General features: G+C 40.0%; 1 protein-coding gene across 1 annotated transcript in view; it reads left to right on the top strand.

Annotated features, from left to right (window-relative positions):
• prdm6 (PR domain containing 6) overlaps positions 1–17,877 on the top strand; it is an 86,646-nt gene extending 68,769 nt beyond the window's left edge. Inside the window, exons 7-8 of the mRNA XM_069706012.1 lie at positions 9,110–9,286; positions 17,713–17,877. Of these exons, the coding sequence (XP_069562113.1) occupies positions 9,110–9,286; positions 17,713–17,827 (292 nt within the window). The 3' untranslated portion in view covers positions 17,828–17,877. The remainder of the gene's footprint in view (positions 1–9,109; positions 9,287–17,712) is intronic.
• The last annotated feature ends 803 nt before the right edge of the window (positions 17,878–18,680 follow it).

Genomic DNA, 18,680 nt, shown 5'->3' with positions numbered 1-18,680 from the left:
AAAATGCAAATTTTTAGAAGTGCATGTGCAACAACTACTGGCTATCAGATGTCATCATTTGCATGTCCATAATTGCCGGTATTTATTATTATTTTTCTACTGCAGTTTGGTCAAATACACTTTGCACCCTGAAAGATTTTTTTTAGCAATCTTGGCGCGTCATCATTTCTACATCTTCTGAAAAACAAAAGCAGGACTGAAGCAAGAAGCAGTTTTATTGTATAAACTGAGAGCACAGTGTGAATGCTGGATTAAACAAGAACAAATCATTATAATTGGTAGAAGTATCTTTCATGTACTGGAAAATATCAAAAGATGAAATCATTTGTCTTGTGTTTTTCATTTTTAACTACATTACCCATAATACACAGCCCCACAAAAAAAAATAAAACAAGGCTCAATCTGTAATGACATGATATTGGCTTTTTGCTTTGTTTTGTTTTTTCCAGGCTCATTTGATGAGCAAAGCTCGTTGATGAGCGGACATTATTATGGGCTTTCTGCTTTAATAGGTCAGTCAATACCATACAAAAGAAAGAAAGACAGACGTAGAAAGAAACACAAAGAGAGACGGATGTTGGTGGAAAACAGTAGATGAAGGAAAAACTCGTTTGAATTTTTTTTTGCTTGGATGTGTGCATGTCCGCTCACATACATACAGTTTATTTGTGTGTGTGTGTGTGTGTGTGTGTGTGTGTGTGTGTGTGTGTGTGTGTGTGTGTGTGTGTGTGTGTGTGTGTGTGTGTGTGTGTGTGTGTGTGTGTGTGTGTGTGTGTGTGTGTGTGTGTGTGTGTGTGTGTGTGTGTGTGTGTGTGTGTGTGTGTGTGTGTGAGAGAGAGAGAGAGCCATTGATTGTGTATTGACGAAGCGGGAGCAGTGATTTATAGCTGCTGGTCTCGGGGGAATGATGTCTTCATATGAGGCAAACGGAGGAGACATCCTCACAGCGCAGATATAACTTCATATGGATTAGACCGCATCCATACGGGTCAATCGACACACTTCACTCTGCGCACGCACACGCACATGCACACGCACACACACACACACACACACACACACACACACACACACACACACACACACACACACACACACACACACACACGCACACATGCACACGCACACGCACGCACACACACACACACACACACACACACACACACACACACACACACACACACACACACACACACACACAAATCTAGAAATGTGAAAATGTGTTGGTTCTTCTTCACTTAATGATAACCTACATTTTCCAGAATCTCCATTTTCCAGTCGTTACAGAGCCAAACAGCTTATAACAACAGCAGTTTGGAGTCTTAATAGAAAACATTTGTACACATCAAGAAATGATATTTATTTCTTACTTTTACACATTATATTGACATTTAGGGTTTTCATTTCACTTAACATGCAATGTTGTGGTTTTGCAAGTTTTTGGATAACTTATAAATTATATGAGGCCCATATCGTACTTCTCAGCAATAAATAATGACTTTGGTATGTTAGCTTTGTTGATTAGAAAAACAGTTTTATCATTTTCTAGAAATGCAGGTCAATGTCTTGAAACAAGGCAAAGTGAGTTAGATCACAGTATTAAAAAGGTAATCTGATTCTAAAAAAGTTCATCTGTCAAGCAAATTTTTTGTAGCTAGTTTTTTTTGTTAAATGTAAATAATGAATTGAATTTTAAAACAGTCTCTGTGTCAGCCTTTGTTTTGATTAAAGGAATACAGTCACTTTTGTATAATTAAAAAAAAAAGACAAAATCAAATTACAAAATAATTGTTAAAATATATATTTTTAATAGTGTCAGCAATGGTTTTATTTGTAGTTTAGATTACTACACAATACTATTAACAAAACTTGATTTAGTTTGTAATCTAAGCTCATGATATAGTTTAAAGGATGTGATGATGCTCCAAACTTCAGTTATAATGTTGCATTGGGCTTCACTTACGGAGGCCTTTCCTTTGAAGTAAGAAGAAAAAGTTGCTGCACACAGTCCTTTGTGTGTGCAGGAGATGGTGGGCACACTAAGTCCATTTAGCTCTCTGTTTGCTTTGGAGTTCAGAAGTCAGTAAGTTGTTTTCGTCGTCATTTGGAGTTTCCACTTTGCCACACATGGTCGACTAAATGACGCATTAACATTTTCACTTTTTATTTTTTCTGGGATGTTAATGGTTTTTCCAACAGTCTGTGGGCAGCATGTTAAAACCCTGCAACAACTCCACCCCCCAACCCCTCCTTGCTTTCCCCCTACTCCTGGCTACCTTGTTGACCTCTGACCTCTCTGCGATGACATAAAAACATGTACATGGGCCAAGATATTTCATTCCCATGTAAGTCTGTGTCGTGCAGCGGCAGTTTGGGTCTCGCACATATTCATCCTCTTTCGTCAGCTTGTACATTAAAGGTGCGGACACCCCGACATGTTGACGCTGACTCTGTTGTTTTAACCGCGTGTTGTGTTGAAAGGCGACGCGAGGTTTATTGTCCTGAACAGCATTTCACAGACATGTTGAAAATGACTAATTTTATAGATCTGACACACACTAACACACACACACACACACACACACACACACACACACACACACACACACACACACACACACACACACACACACACACACACACACACACACACACACACACACACACACACACACAGGCGAAGCTCAGTGTGAACAACATGGCAGCCAGTTCTACTCTCATCGCCCGTCCAAACACAAAATTATTAGCTTGACTGTGAACCCAAACGACGAGTCTCTTCTGTGTTTTTGTAGCTTGTCTCAGTGTTGACTCTGAACATATCTGACCGTCTGTGCTGTCAACACGCTGTAACAGTCCGACCGAATAACAGCCACCGAGAGAGATAGATGTTGCTCAGGGGGCTGCACAGAGCATAAGTGAAAGGGTGAAATAATCAGATGATAAATCTATATTACTCAGCAGATTATTCAATTTGTATATTTGACCGACTATGGAATAAGTCATTTTCGAGCAAAAATGCAAAATATTTTCTTTTGCAGCAACTTTAGTTCTTCTGTTGATATCATTGAATTTTTTATTGTTTTTTTTTTTTTTAAATGGACATTTGAAGATGGCACTTATTGCTCTGTGCAATTGGACAATGCTCATTAATTAAAAGGCACTGAAAATATTCACCAAATATTGCTCACATCTTAAACTTCTAACTTATTTTTTGCTGCATTTTGGGTGCTTTAGGACAAATCTGTGCAAAACCACAAGTCCAACTGGGCATTCAGACCAAAAAGAGAACTGTACTTGACGATGACTGAGTTGGTTTACATGTGATGGTTTTGGGTAACTTCTTGTTTGAGATTCATAATTCATGAGTTTGACTTTTTCCTTTTTACTACTTTGAGATGTAATTTTACCAGAAAAATATGCCAACATTCTTTTGGTACTTCGATGGCAACAAGGTAAACTGTTGAATTACGCTGCTTAAATTAAATAAAACATTAACAATTGTTTATGTTCGAGCAGTTCAATTCAACACAGTTTAGTTCCGTTGAGTTTAATTCTATTAAAATACTTCCAACTGATAATTCACATTGTCTTTACAGCCCAGAAAACTGAACGCCCTTCAGCGCCAGTCTTGCTCAGTTTCGGACTCACATTTTTCCGAGTCATCATGTCACAAACCCACATTTTTTTAAATTTTTGAGCCACTCAAATTAATTTCACCAAAACTAGTATGATAATACACAAGGCCCTTTATGCACTGTGAAGAACAGGAAATAAACAAAAGTGCGACAGAGTGCGACTACAGGCTGAAAAGCCAACGACGTATTATCTTGAACTGAATAAAAAAGGGAGACTCATGGGGAAATGTGACTTAATAATGGTGATGCTCATTAAGTTTGAACTTAACTGAGAGATCAGGGGGATCCATGATTAACAGCATGTAGATTGACCCAGAACCTCTTTGGCCATGTCAGGAAAGATAAGGTTCTCCTGCAGAGCTTTTTGGACTTTGTTCTTTGAGCTATATGTGCCGGGACGTCACTGCACACTTTCAGTCTATTTACATTCGGTCTGGGAGGACTTCTGCGTCGCGATCCTCCCTGTACGGGTGCAGAGGTCTCATTGACATGAATGAGGGGACTGCGTTTTTTGTTTACACTGCTAATACTGATATAAATGTGATCCAAGTGTGTGTGCATATTTTTGTGCCATACATATTAGAGTTTTTGTGTTGTGCGACTGTTTTTCCTGTTCTGCTTTTCTACTTTGGCTGCAGTGAGAATTAGTCTCAGATTTACTTCAGAGCTGGTTTTAAACATTCAAACTGTGAGCTGCAGGTTGTCTGAAGTTCACGTTCATGATAGAATAACAATAGGTAATTAATGTATATAAGATCATATTTGCAAATGCTTGTGTGTGCAAATATTTGAGTTGCATATTCACATACTTGTTTGTGTGTGTGTGTGTGTGTGTGTGTGTGTGTGTGTGTGTGTGTGTGTGTGTGTGTGTGTGTGTGTGTGTGTGTGTGTGTGTGTGTGTGTGTGTGTGTGTGTGTGTGTGTGTGTGTGTGTGATGGAGGTGTTTATGCTCCACCTCTTCTACTCCTCTCTCCACTGTAATAAACAATAACCGAGCATTAATCTCCCAGCCTGCTGCCTTAATAAATTATATCCACACATTCATCAACTTAAACTATTCAAAATCAATGCAGCTCTTCATAGAAAACCCACCTCATAAATAGTAGTGCGGCCCACTGAGGCGTGAACTTATAGACCAGCCGGCTGATAAATGAACCGACCCCCATGGCTAGACGCCTTTTATGTGGAAAACTGCAAGTGAGAATTTTTCGATTTTATATTACACTATTTTACTCTTATTACTTTCCTGTGTGTGTGTGTGTTCCCTCCACATCCTCTCAGGGTACTGGAGGTGTTTGTGATTTATTAGAGTGGTGAAGATGTTGGTCTATTTGTTTTATTCTAGTTCTGGAGGTGTTAACCTATTTGTAAGGTACTGATGTCAGAGTTTTGTCTTATTGGTTTCAGAATAAGAATCACTTTATTTTCAGGGCGGCATGTGGGAATTTGTTCCAGTTGCACCACGGCGGAGACAAGTAACGCAGTAACAGAGAACCCAGTGGTGCGCGGCGATAAACAGGGAACTGTGCATCATGTTATTATATTTGGATTTATGTGGAGAAAGATGCTCCTACCAACACCACGTGGATTATGTTAACCGGAGCTGCGCAGATTAACGTAATGTTTAAACTCATCAGGAATGTAAGGTTGATATCACAAATCACAAGAGGCTTCACAATCTGCACAGAATGCAGCCCGCTCTGTCATTAGACTCTTTATTCAGATAAGGAAAAACTACCCCCCAAATAAAATATTAAAATCGGAATGAAAAATGGAAGAAAACCTCTGGATGAATGAACATTTAATAGATGTGGGTACAGAAAACAGCAGATTTACAAATAATATTATAATTAAGATGATGATAATGATTATGATGATGGCAGTCCATAAACATTTAATGTCAGAACTAATGCATTCTTTTTTCAATTAATATAATAATTTATGAGTTACTTTTACTATAATTTGAATTCCATCAATTTTGCAAAATGAGTGTGACTTTATTTATTTTTTGCTGCAACACTGCATCTTACTTCTGACTGAATATATCAAATACATATTGGTGATAAAAATGACGCTGAATACAATAAAATTAAAAACAATCAGGAAGGATATTGATGTCACCGATGATGCTCGGTAACAATCAATTACCCCTAAAAAGATGCCTAAAATAGATATTGCAGTGATGATATGAGCTCTTAGTTTAACAGCAAAGCTACTTGTTTTTATTTTATTTTATTTCTTTATAGGTGCTTACAATTACTGTGATGATAATGAAGACAACAATCCTGAACAGTGACAGTGCCGATGCCGATCGTCCCAGTGCCACCAGTGTCTCTGCTCACCGTCATTAGCAGCAGGTTTAATAACGGGATCTCAGCCTTTTCATCAGGTCCTTAATGTGACTGACAGCGGCTAATCACCTCAGAGCTCTGAGTGTTTCTGTCGTCCGCTTATCAGCACACGCAGCTGACGCAAACTGTTTCCTCTCTACTGTAACACTTCGCTGTGCCACTGCCGCAGGGTGCATCCCAGGTTTTTAGATTTTTCAACACAGAAGCTACGTGTTGTTTTTATCTTTGAGGTCTCACCGTGTTAACCTGTCGGCATGAATTTGAACCAGCAATAAGGAAAAACGTTCAGGGGCCAAGTCCTCTGAGGTCCACGTTTCTAGACTGAATCAACTGGAAAGAAAATGAATTTATCTGAATTTCCCGAACACTGATTCGGATGTGCATTTCTGCACATCCGAATGTTATTATTTGTCACGATGTGAACACTGTCAGATAAAGGGAACCAATAAAAATCCAACACAAAAGCAACAGAAAGCAGATGTTTACTGTTTTGTAATTTTTTTATTAAAAGTACTACAGATGAATCAGATTTGTATGAAAGGATTTATCGTAACTATTTGATAGTGATTTATCATGATACACTACTTGTACTTTGAACTCGGGTATCATGAAGTTCAGTTTAAGACTCATGTTGATAATTCCTCGGCCGTTTTAGGACAACTTCATGGCAAACATGGACATTTTTGAGTTTCAGTATCTGTGAGGTTAAACTATTCCATCTCATATCACCTTCTCTAAGTCTGTCTACCTTTGTCACCTGATTTGAACACAGTTATTGACCAATGAGATCATCTAATTCTTAATATTTTACTACAATAAGTTTTCATTGATAACCTTCATTCGTCTCAAGGGTTTGCTCTTCTTTTGCGTCACAGCATGTTCAGCTTCTTATAACTTCTAAGGAAGATATTTTTAAAGCATTGCTTTTCTGGAAGGATATTTTCTATTAAAATTAAAGGAGTATTTCTAATATCGGCAAACAAGATAAGAGCTTTGAAAATGATAAAAGGAAACAGAGAGAAAGAGGCAAGACACGAGCAGAGCCTGTGATCACGCTGGAAGTGTCCCGTATAAGTTCAAACAAAATAAATCAATAATGTTAGCGGGGGACGGTGTTCGGCTCAACAAATGGAAAGAATGTAAGGTTAGATCTGCAGCGGTATGGAAGCAGGACACTCTATTAGGAGACACACAGCTATTGTTTGGTTGTTTGTTTCAGTCTGATTCACTCCCACTGTGAACTCCCATTTGGGGCCAACACACACACACACAAACACACACACACACACACACACACACACACACACACACACACACACACACACACACACACACACACACACACACACACACACACACACACACACACACACTATCTCTTTATATCTCTTCTTTTCTTGTTCTGGTATTGTCTCTATCTCACCCTCGCCAACTGCTATTCTTCATGCACACACACACACACACACACACACACACACACACACACACACACACACACACACACACACACACACACCATGATGTCATGATCTGTCATGATCTAGGCCTGCATTGTTGATGATGGTCATGCTGCCATGGTAACCGCAGCAGTGTCCGACCCTCCCCTATCCTGGGTGGAGGCTATCTGTGTTTTTTTTAGACCTTACACATTGTGGTTGTTTGTCTGAAGCTTTTCTGTGTCTATATAATATATCTGTTTATCTCAATTATGTGTTCATCTTACAGCCCCCAAAAGTGTCTCATAATGTTTGAGAATGTGTATAATATTCCAAACAATTTTTCATAAACCCTTGATAAAAGAAAAAAAAAAGATGGGGGAATAAAGGAATACAAATAAAACATGGCATATAGAGCTCTGGTTGATAATGTCACACCATTTATCAGTCAAATGAAAAACCATGTTAGTATTGCTACCAGTGCTAATAACAAATGCTACCATGGAGCCTTTACACCTGCTGCAATCATAAGAAAAGTGAACATGTATAATCACACGGCTGACACACGGGAGCAGCTTTCATCACGTCCAACTGCACTGGGCTCCTACAACACAACTCCATCATGGCTTCAACGCAGGGTCATTCAGTCTCCAGGAAGGATTCTGGTGTATTAAAAAAACTTCATAACACTTACATGAAGAAAGGGTGGGTGAATCGGAATTTAAGACATAATGTTATAAAAGTGTAGACTAACTACATAAAAGTTAGCACGTTGACTACATGACACTGAAGTGACACTTCAAAGCTATTTTTAGCTGATGGACCCCAAAGCTGAATATTCGTCATGAATCCAGAATTCGTCCATTTGTTACCCCTCCACAATTTGATAGGCTTTCAAAGAGTCTTCAGAATATGTAGAGAGAAAGTTAATGAAATCACTTTGATACTGCAGAGCTGGAACATTGTCTGTTCTAGCTATAATAGTTTTGAAAAGCACCCTGCGGGCACTATGTGGGTTTTATCTGTGACGTTTTGTCATTTAGGATTCAATGGCTTATGAAAATAAAATGTACAGTGGACTCCTATTGGCTTAAAATCCCTATTAATGCTGTTCATTTCCACTCGTGTGGGTCTTGCCATTATGGCGGTGTTAAACAAGATGAGCCATGCAACCTCTGGAGCTCCGTTGATGGAATTATCTCTAAATGTTTATTTCTGTTTTGTCTGTTTTTTGTATTCAGTTGTTAAGTATGAATCTCGTTGGTGCGTTCCTTGTAGGCCTTCATTTGACATCATCTTCTTTGCGTTGAAACATTTGAAAACAATTCCTTTGTGTTGTCTGCTGCTGTAAAATGCTCTGATAAAAGTTAATTTATTTATGATAAAAGTTAGTTTAATAATTTATTAGTTCCTGAATTTTCCTTCAAAACTCAGACAAAAATAAATGATGAATGTTAAGCTACCTACTGTACATTATCATTTAAAAGGGAATCCCTGCCATGGGAAAGTTAAATGACTAAAAAAGATGTAAAGATGTATTAAAAAAAACAACCTATATTAACATAATTTGAAAATATACCTACATTCAGGAAAAATGGCATACATTCAAGAGAAGATAAAGTAGCACTCACACCCATCTCCCTCCTTTTTCTTCCCTCCCTCCCCCCCGACCCTTCGTCCGCCTCAGACCGTACCAGTGTGGCCACTGCTCTCAGTCCTTCTCGCAGCCGTCCGAGCTGAGGAACCACGTGGTGACGCATTCCAGTGACCGACCCTTCAAATGTGGATACTGCGGCCGGGCGTTCGCCGGCGCCACCACGCTCAACAACCACATCCGCACGCACACCGGAGAGAAGCCGTTCAAGTAAGTAACAGTGAGTACCCCCCCCACCCAATCCACCCCACCAACCTCATCTCCTTCCTCCTTCCACCTGCTGCACACAACTTCCATGTAATAACCACTTCGTCATCACTACTTGTTTACCTTCTTGTTTTCTCCACCCACATTCCCTTAAGCCCCGCCCCCTCACCTGCCTCCGACGGCCCCCACCATGATATTCTTAATATTCTTAAATCATGACCTTGTTAACTCTTCCAAGTTAAGACTCTGACTTGTGTATTTTGACAGGATAGTGTTCTTTCAAATCGCACACTGCCATTCTGCACTGACCGGAAATGACCAGCATGTGAACACATCACCCTTCAAAATAACTGCAGCTTTAAATATTTGACCCAGAAATCAACGTATTTTTGTGCCCTCTGTTGAACACACTCAATGAACCCACTGATTCTTCTGTCCAGCAGCAGCAGTGAAAAATAAACACTTTTGTGTGGCGTTCAGGAACAGCTGCAACTTCCTCAGATGCCTTTAATTTGAAAATTCTTCAAGTCAGATGGCATTTAGGGTGATTTTTAGGTTAAAAATGTGTCCAGCACTTCACACTTATTTTCTGGACTGTTTTGAGTGCATCATCCTGGTACTTGTAGTGCACTGCATATTTCTGTACTTGACAGTGTGAACACACTTATGCACTAGTGCACAAGTACAGGATTTGGAGCACAGCACATGTTTTGGAACTGGAATGACTGGAATGTCTGAAAAACTTGAATTTAAACAGCTGGAGTTTCATATGTTACAAACCAGGAAGCCAATACATTGCAACATCACTAGTTGGCAGAGAAATACAACTGTGACATGGTAGTTCTAGTTATTTGTGAACAAAACGTCCTCCCTGAGTATTTGAGGTGAAGTCATGGGAGTTCAGCTCTACTGGTGAAGTATGACTCCCACATCACCCAGAACAACAAAAAGCTCAGTGATCCATTTATCAACTCATTTATCAAATGCAGGATGGATTGTTTTTTTTATGCGAATGGCATTTGCTCACCCTATTGACCTCAAATGACTGAGAAATACTGATAATTATCAGGATCAGTGATCATTGTTGGTTCAATGAGACCGATGCAGTTAGACTAGAAACAAGTCAGAGTAAACAGACAAGTTATGTTGGAACAAATAAAGCTTTTGCTGTAATTACAACTTGGAAAATAAACTATGAAGATATTTGGACATATTAACATGTGACTGGTTAAATTGGCTGAAAAGACAGTTTTGAAACAATTTCTTAAATGAAGAGTTCCCATGTGAGCCAAATACAAATCAATACAATGATTTCATGTCATTGTTATTCACTTATTGTTTTTCTGGGCGAACCTGAAAACAATAAAAAGTTTCAAAAGACTTCCACCTTCTCCAAATGTTGAATTAAAATGAATGATATTAAAAAAAAAAAGAAAAAAGAATAAAGGCATAAATGGCAGTGTTGAAATCTTTAAGAAATTTAACTAATTCGTAAAAATTTGAAATCTTTTTTTACATATTATTGCAGTTCCCTTTTTCCTTTGTTTTGTTTTAGCGCCGCGTTGGTCAGACTTTTGCCAAAGGCCTCAGAAAGCCTTAATCCAGCTGGTGGCAAAAACACACGGCAGCATCTTTTGGCCCTTTACTTGTTTCTCGAGCACTTTTTCCATTATTCATGACCCGTCTGTGAATTTTTTTTTGTTCTTCTGTCAAGGCTGGTGTGACCTCTGACCTTTATGCACTTTACTACCGTCTGCCTGCGTTGTTGACCACTGAGGAAAAATCTCGGCTCATTCTCGCGTTTTACTTGTTGTAAATCAGAGAGTATCAGCAAAAAAACGGCCAGTGTAAATACAGGAGTGGCTCGATCGCAGCTGTTAGCAGCCTGGTAATGAATCTTCGCACACTCAGACTGCTCATTTCCATTTTTTTACTCGGCGAAGGGCTGATATAATTAGAGGCCGAGCCGCACTGCAATTAAGGCTTTGTGGATGCTGCTGTTGTCATGCTGTCATCCCGTCAGCGGTGGAGGACAACAAGGATTCCCTGGTGGATGGAGAGGTCAGCGTTCAGGAAGAGGGCAGGAGGGCAAACGAGAGGAGAGGGCGAAAGATTAAAAGATATAAAAGAAAGTGAAGAAAGCAAAATAAGGGATTTGAGTTGCGAGAAATGTAAAAGACTCGTATCAGGAGGAAAGTTGGGAGGGGGGGGAACAAATTAACCTCCGTGATAGGCAATCGGAGAAATCCGAACTTGTCATCGACGTGAAAGAGTGAAGAAGTGAGAAGAATGAGCGAGAGAATAACAGGGTGAAAGAGCAAAGAGGAATAAGAGATCACAGTGTAAAAAGTGAAACGACAAGCGGCCGGCGAGAAATCCGGTTAAAGCAAATCAGCATTCTTAATAAGCAATCAGAGGAAACCCCGAACCTTTTCATCAGCACTTCACAGTCTCGGTGGAGGTAGAGCGGGACAAAGACAATCATGGACGGGCGTCAGAAATCTTTAGTGGATCGATGGCCTTGGGGGAGTTATCTTCTTTTGGACGGCGCAGCAGATAGATTAAAGCTGCCACTGTCACTTTGTCAAGAGGAAAACGCTCAACTTTATTTTCCCCGCCGAAGAGAAAGCAGCCAGGTGGGGGTTCTGTGTGGTCGGCAGCTTTTCAGCACTGGTAACTCGCTGGACTGTGGAGCACTGTCAAATAGATGCCGCTGTTTTTCTCCGGTGTTCTATTGTTCTCCTGCAGTCTGTTCAGTTTTTCACCAGGAAGCCTTCAACGACATCGCACCTCTAAGTAACCTCCAGAGGACTGAAGGACGCAGGAGCAGGAGATTTTTGTATGTGTTCTAATAAGATTTATAACATGTAAGAAAATGCCTTCTGGGTTTTACAGGTTAAGAAGCTATATTTAAAGTCTGTAAGTCTAGTTTCATAACAGTTTGCAGGCATCAAGCAGTATCTTCTACCATTTTAAAGAACTTTTGTATCTTTAACATCTCTACGTGTAAAGTGAGAGATCAAAGTTTGACACTACAGTTAACTATATATACATATATAACTGGACATATTTGATAACGATTTGACCCAAGTTACAATACAATACAAAATGCAAAACACAATACAAATGACCGTTGTGATGAAACTGGAGAGAGAAGGCAGAGAGACTGAAAAATAAACTGACAGACACCCCGCTCTGACATATAATTGAGCTGTTAAGGATACAAAATTTTTTTTTTAAAAAAGGCTAAGAAATGCCTGTTTCCACATTCAGCAGAACAACATTATGATTCCATTGAAGTTGTTTGTGTCTGCCTGATGCATGCAAAGTTCAATATTCAGAGATACATTATTTATTTTACAAGACAGGCCCGCCAAGATGGCAGCATAGAGTACGTGAAGGAGGGAAACTTGTTTATTTCAAACATTTGTTGATTATCTTGCTTAAAATCTAAAAATGCAGTTTTGCTAAATTGAGAACAGACACTGTGGACTCAAAAAAATCGTGCATCTGGATTATTCATTTAATTATAGCTGTTTCAAACTGAGAAATGCATTTGACAGTAGTTGACAGGGTGTTTTTCTCGAGAGACTTTAGTGATGGAAAGTCTTCAGCATCAACTCCACCTCATCTGTCTATTGTTTGCTGCTGATGAGGTAGCATACAGGGTGTGAATGTGAAGGTTTTATGTATGGGAGCTTGATACCAGTCAGAGGAGCTCAGCCATGTAGTTTTAATGAAACTAAACTTCTAAATGAAGTTTAGATGAAAAAACAAATCTACAGGTTGGAAGAGCTTCGAAGCTCAATGTGGCTACAGCGTTGGTTGATGAATTCATTCATCAGATTTCATTCGGTTCGGTGCAGCGTTGACACTTTCCCATCTAGAAATCAACTGATTTATTTGAATTAAAAACTTTAATCAGTAAACAAGTCCAGTGTCTTACTGACCACAGTTGGAAGGTTATTTTGGAAATGTCAAAATCCTAACAGAACTCAACAGTTTAACCTGAATTAAAAGTTATTTAAATACCTTCAATTATGACTGAAAAGTTCTGATTTAACCTTTCAAAAACACCTATTTTTTAGGCCTCTGCTCGAAAATTGCATACCGATAATAAAAAGAGTATATCTCTGCAACCACAATAACAAATTATTTAAAAAAATATTTTAATAATAAAGGGAACTGTAAATATCAGTATTTTAATAATAGTTTTGCTAAGTCTTCTCCATGGCCCCCAGATCACAACTGAGTTCAGTGAAGGGAAAGTGCGAGTGATGATAGAACTATCAACAGGGCTCGGTACTGTTCACATTTTTTTCCCACTGCTTCCTGAATGACTCGTTTTAAATATCTGGTAGTCTGAGGCCAGAGTTGTCTTTGCTTTAAACTAGGTGCGCGTGATAGCTGCCTCACGTATCCTGCATCTATTTGGAGCGTAGGTTGTGCACGTCCTCAGAAATTAACGCAACGTGTACACAAGCTGCAATGTACACCTGACCAGTAAGAGGCAGTATGGAGACGTGGCAGGATCACGGACCAACAAAACTAAATGGAAACAGGTCAGATACCGTTACGTCCATGGACAGCAGGAAATGTTGAAATAGAAATCCCCTCGATTGTCGCCATTGTTTTCTTTTGTTTACGTCAAGCAAATCAGGATGTTCTAATGCTATAAATTTTTCTCTGGTGCGCCCTCCGCTGGAGTCCTCTAGTAACACGCAGAGTGCAGAATCAAGTATGTGAGCGATAACGTTCATGACGCATGGCTCGACAGCAAGTATAAGTTCTGGCCTTATTTGACATCGTGTCCCATCCACGTTGGTGTGGTTGCAGTGCACAATGATTCGATTGGCAGATGAGTGGCACTGCAAATTTCAAACAAGAGAACCCAAACAGAGCTCAAAATTTGAAAATTTGTAAAGAATGTATTCCGATGTAACACCCCCCCGCCCCCCTCCCTACAAGTGAATTTTAACATTGCTGTTAATGGAGACATCTCCATCTGCGTCTCTGCCTCTCTCTGCTCCCATCAGGCCTTCAGTTTCTATCCGTCTGTAACTGAACACAATCTGTACTTGTTAACTTCTCGTTCCACGCCGGTGTGTGCAGAGGAGATGAAGATAAGAGGTGAGCTGAAACTTCACTGATCCTTGAGGGAATGTGATTAAAGCGGCCTCTGTCATTTTGTCAGGACAAACCACTCAACATTATTTTTCCCTGATGAGAAAGGAACAGATGCGCGCTGGTCGATAGTCAGCGGACTGCAGCCGCCACGTTTGGGCTCCTCTCTTTGTTCTGCAGGAGAACCGTCGTCGCATCTGTCCTGCCGGATAAGTGGCTGTGACAGAGACGCTTCAGAGGGGCTTTGATGTCGGTAACCGTTGTGGTTTTGTAAATCTACAGACAAATACGGCAGGAATGTCAGAGCAGTCAGGGATTCGGACATGGGCCTGTTTTCTTTTTCTTGTGCTATAAGGACATTTACAAAGTGAGAATAGTTCAGATGGGAGCTCCATCTTGTCAGTCTGTGAGATACCTCATGCATACACTTATATATACTCACGAAAAAAACTTTGATTTTATATAATTACTGTATAATACTTGGATGCATTTGTGCATGATTATAACATTCACTGAAATCAGTTGTATGATGGGAAGATTTGGCGTCAAGAAAAAAATGCTCACAATAAAATGATGTTATTTCACACCTAGCAGCAACGACCGGTGACGTCACCCGTTGGTTTGTGAATGGCCGTTATGAAGACTCGAGTTCAGAATTTAGCCGGCGCCATCTCGCTAGTCCGGAGTCAGTAGTGACCATATTTGGGAGAGCTGGCGGGTAGCGAGAAGTGGCTCTGACATAATCTGATTGGAAATGTCCTGCCCACCAATAGCCGTAACCTGACTGCACTACAGGCCTGTCAATCAAACAGACACGCCCCCCCAAAACACGGCTTTTTGAATCTTATTTTCTAATGAATGAGGGATTATTTTCAAATGGACCGCCAGAAAACTAATAAGAAGGAGCGACTTAAGCTAACAACACTGAAATAACTCGTGGAGAAATTTTGTTGACTGATAATTTTAGGAGACTAATTGAATGGGAGTCTATGGAGCCGGAGGCTTTTTGGAGCCGACCTCCAGTGGCACTCGATGGTATCGCAGCTTAAGACACTTTTGCATCTGCCTAATTTTTCAGAGCCAGAAGCTATGAACACTTTTATATACAGTCTATGTTTCACACATGCAGAACCCTTTCATGCATAGAGGTCACTACGGTGGACAGCTATTCAAATGTTGATTCAGCCTCGTACAGGATGATGCAATAGCGTTCACTGTAGTGGCTGATGTGCAACTATGCCATCAAAACCCATGCATATACAAGAAAACAACATTTGAATAGCTGTCCACTGTAGTGACCTCTATACATGAAAGGGTTAACTGCTTCTCCTGCAATATAAGTCCTCACACACAAACTTAACAACCAATATCTAGTGAGAGGCAAAGGATGGCTGGCTGGTGTATTCAACTAAAAGCCCAAAGCAGTCTTCTACTGTGACTGGTCACCCTAAATGACAACAGCTTTTAGGTGCATTACTGCCACCATCTGGATTGGAGTGTATTGCTGCATTGTTGGGTTTCTCTGTATAATGTTGTAAAGTTCCACTGTAAGGACTTTAATGTGTTAAGTGCCATGAAATAACCTGTGTTGTGATTTGGCGCTATTTGAATTGAATTGAATTGAATTGAATTGAATTGAATTGAATTGAATTGAATTGAATTGAATTGAATTGAATTGAATTGAATTGAATTGAATTGAATTGAATTGAATTGAATTGAATTGAATTGAATTGAATTGAATTGAATTTAGTGTAGGTCCGAACTGCTGCCACAAAATTAATTCCACAAATAATTCCTGTTTTCTACAAATCTGTAAACAGCCCTGGCACATTGTGCTCGCTTTGTGCGCTTGCCGTTTAGTTGTATACAATCAAGTATTTCTGTCATCCTAATTCTAGTCAAGCCCAACTATAGTTTGTGTTGATGACAATTGTTTTGGTTATAAATTGGTTGCTTAAAGGATTTGACATTACCAAAATATGGTTACCTGGGTTGACTGACTGTTGGAATTCATTTCTACTTTGTAAATGTTTACATTCATAAGTGACTGTAGAGAAGGACCATTTCTTTTTTTTTCTATTTTGGAGTTTCTTGTTTTAGAGTGTAATTTGATGTGCCTATTGCATATTACTATTTATTGTATGTTCTGTTTTTTTTTACAGAGATGCATCAATACCACTTTTTTTCAGACCAAGTACAAGTACTGGCATTTTGGTACTTGCTGAATTTCTCTACTTAAAAATGATGCCCTATCCCTATCAGAAAAATTAGAGCTACCACAGAAGTGCAACTCAAATATTCTAAAACAGGAGGTATTTTTTTCTGTATGAATTGTATGTATGGAAAATAAATCCTCCATGGCTCCAGCTAAAATCGAACACACAGTCAAAAGGATTTTTTTTTTTTTTACCCTCGACATAAAATTCAGTACATCTGTTGTTACAGAAAGTCAACAGTAACCATGTCCACTAAACTGTAAACACACTTGTGTTCATAAAGATGAATGAAAAGCCTATTGTTGAAGAGCTTCAATACAAAACATATCTCTCCTCCTGTATTTACCGTCGTCTCCCTCGCCCTCCTCCTTTCTATCTAACAGCATGTTAGTCTTGTTTCAGGACTGCTACGTCCAATACTTCAACACAGCTTTCTCTTTGGAGAGCCTTCCCCCCACACACACACATACATTTATATACATTTAACTGCCCCCCTCTTCCCCCTACCACTCCCTCGCTTCTCTTTTTCTATTGAAAGTGACAGTGACACTGCCTTATCAGGCCTGGATATATCGGAGTGTGTGTGGGCTTGTCTGTGTGTGTTAAAGTGTGTGAGATGGGAATGCCCCCCCCCCCTCTCAGCCTGCTGGATAGATTATTGACAGGTGGAGTGTGTGTGTAATTTGTCGGTCAGGTTGTCAAGATCAGGGCAACAATTACAGCTTGCTGCTCAGCTGGGCCTCACACACACTTTATACTGTCACGGGATATTAGAGTTAACAGGGGAGGTGTTCGTGTGTTTGTGTGTGTGTTAGCAGATCTAAAGGTTTGTGTCTGTGTGTTGAAGCTGTGTAAGTGTCATTCTCTGTCTCTTCAACAGTGTTTTTGTTTTTTTCTGAGATTCTCAAACTCTTAAACTAATCAATGTCTCTTATCTCTCTTTTGTGTGTGTGTGTGTGTGTGTGTGTGTGTGTGTGTGTGTGTGTGTGTGTGTGTGTGTGTGTGTGTGTGTGTGTGTGTGTGTGTGTGTGTGTGTGTGTGTGTGTGTGTGTGTGTGTGTGTGTGTGTGTGTGTGTGATTGCGTCTCAGGTGCGAGCGTTGCGACCGCAGCTTCACACAGGCCACTCAGCTGAGCCGCCATCAACGACTTCCCAATGAGTGTAAACCCATAAACGAGAGCAGCGAGTCCATCGAGGTGGATTAACCCACGACTGTTTACCGACTGATGACTGACTGAGACTACATCCACATTAAGGCATCTGTATTTGAAAAGGTCTTTTTCTCTGTTTTGGCCCACCATCCACACAAAACCAACATTTCTCTGACCTGAAAATGAAGATTGTTGCATTAACATTGCTACTGAATCTCCATTTTTCCTACACTGTTCCCAGAAGCAAAAGTTGAGAAGGCAACCTGGTATCATGGCAAAATGTGAAATAGACACGCTGGTCCGCTACAGCAAAGCGTGAAAGAGACACACTTTGCCCTCTCTCTCTCTCTGGGTGTGAAAGTTTCACGTTATCCTGCAGTAGATGAAAAATGAAACCTACTGCATGCATGCAGCCATGTGATTTACAGGAAAATTAAACTGTTGAGGTTAGGAAATCACCGCGTGGTTGTGGTTGGGGTTTGTGACCAAAAACATTGTTGGGGTTAGGAAAATGAACATGTTTAGGGTTTCAACAACAAAAGAAAACATGGTTGAGGTTAGGAAACAACTCAACTCATGCTGTCACTCCTGGATTTGAACCTCCCACATGGCAGTCTTTGATTCATGCCAACAGATGACAGGACAGAAGGAGGAGACAAATGTCCTTGTACTTGTTCACATGATCTGTTGTTATGTTACTTTTACTTGCGTGTAAGTTTCACGCTGACAAAACGTGAAACTGAGAGGCCAAAGCGTGGCTATCTCACATTTGGCTGTAGTGGGCCGGTGTTTCCATCTCGGGCTTTGCCGTGATACTCGGTTGGAGAAGGCAGCAGGAGGATACACTATCTCCAGGCTCCAGTGGGCTCCATGACAAGTATACAGAAAGAAAACTGGATGGTTTCTA

This window comes from Brachyistius frenatus, unplaced genomic scaffold (genome assembly GCF_029030835.1).
Source record: "Brachyistius frenatus isolate BFR_SWC_R1_liver_20210118 unplaced genomic scaffold, ASM2903083v1 Contig_60, whole genome shotgun sequence".
In the NCBI taxonomy this organism is placed as follows: Eukaryota; Metazoa; Chordata; class Actinopteri; family Embiotocidae; genus Brachyistius; species Brachyistius frenatus.
The sequence above is the reverse complement of the archived record's forward strand: the minus strand, read 5'-3'. Positions and strand labels throughout refer to the sequence as shown.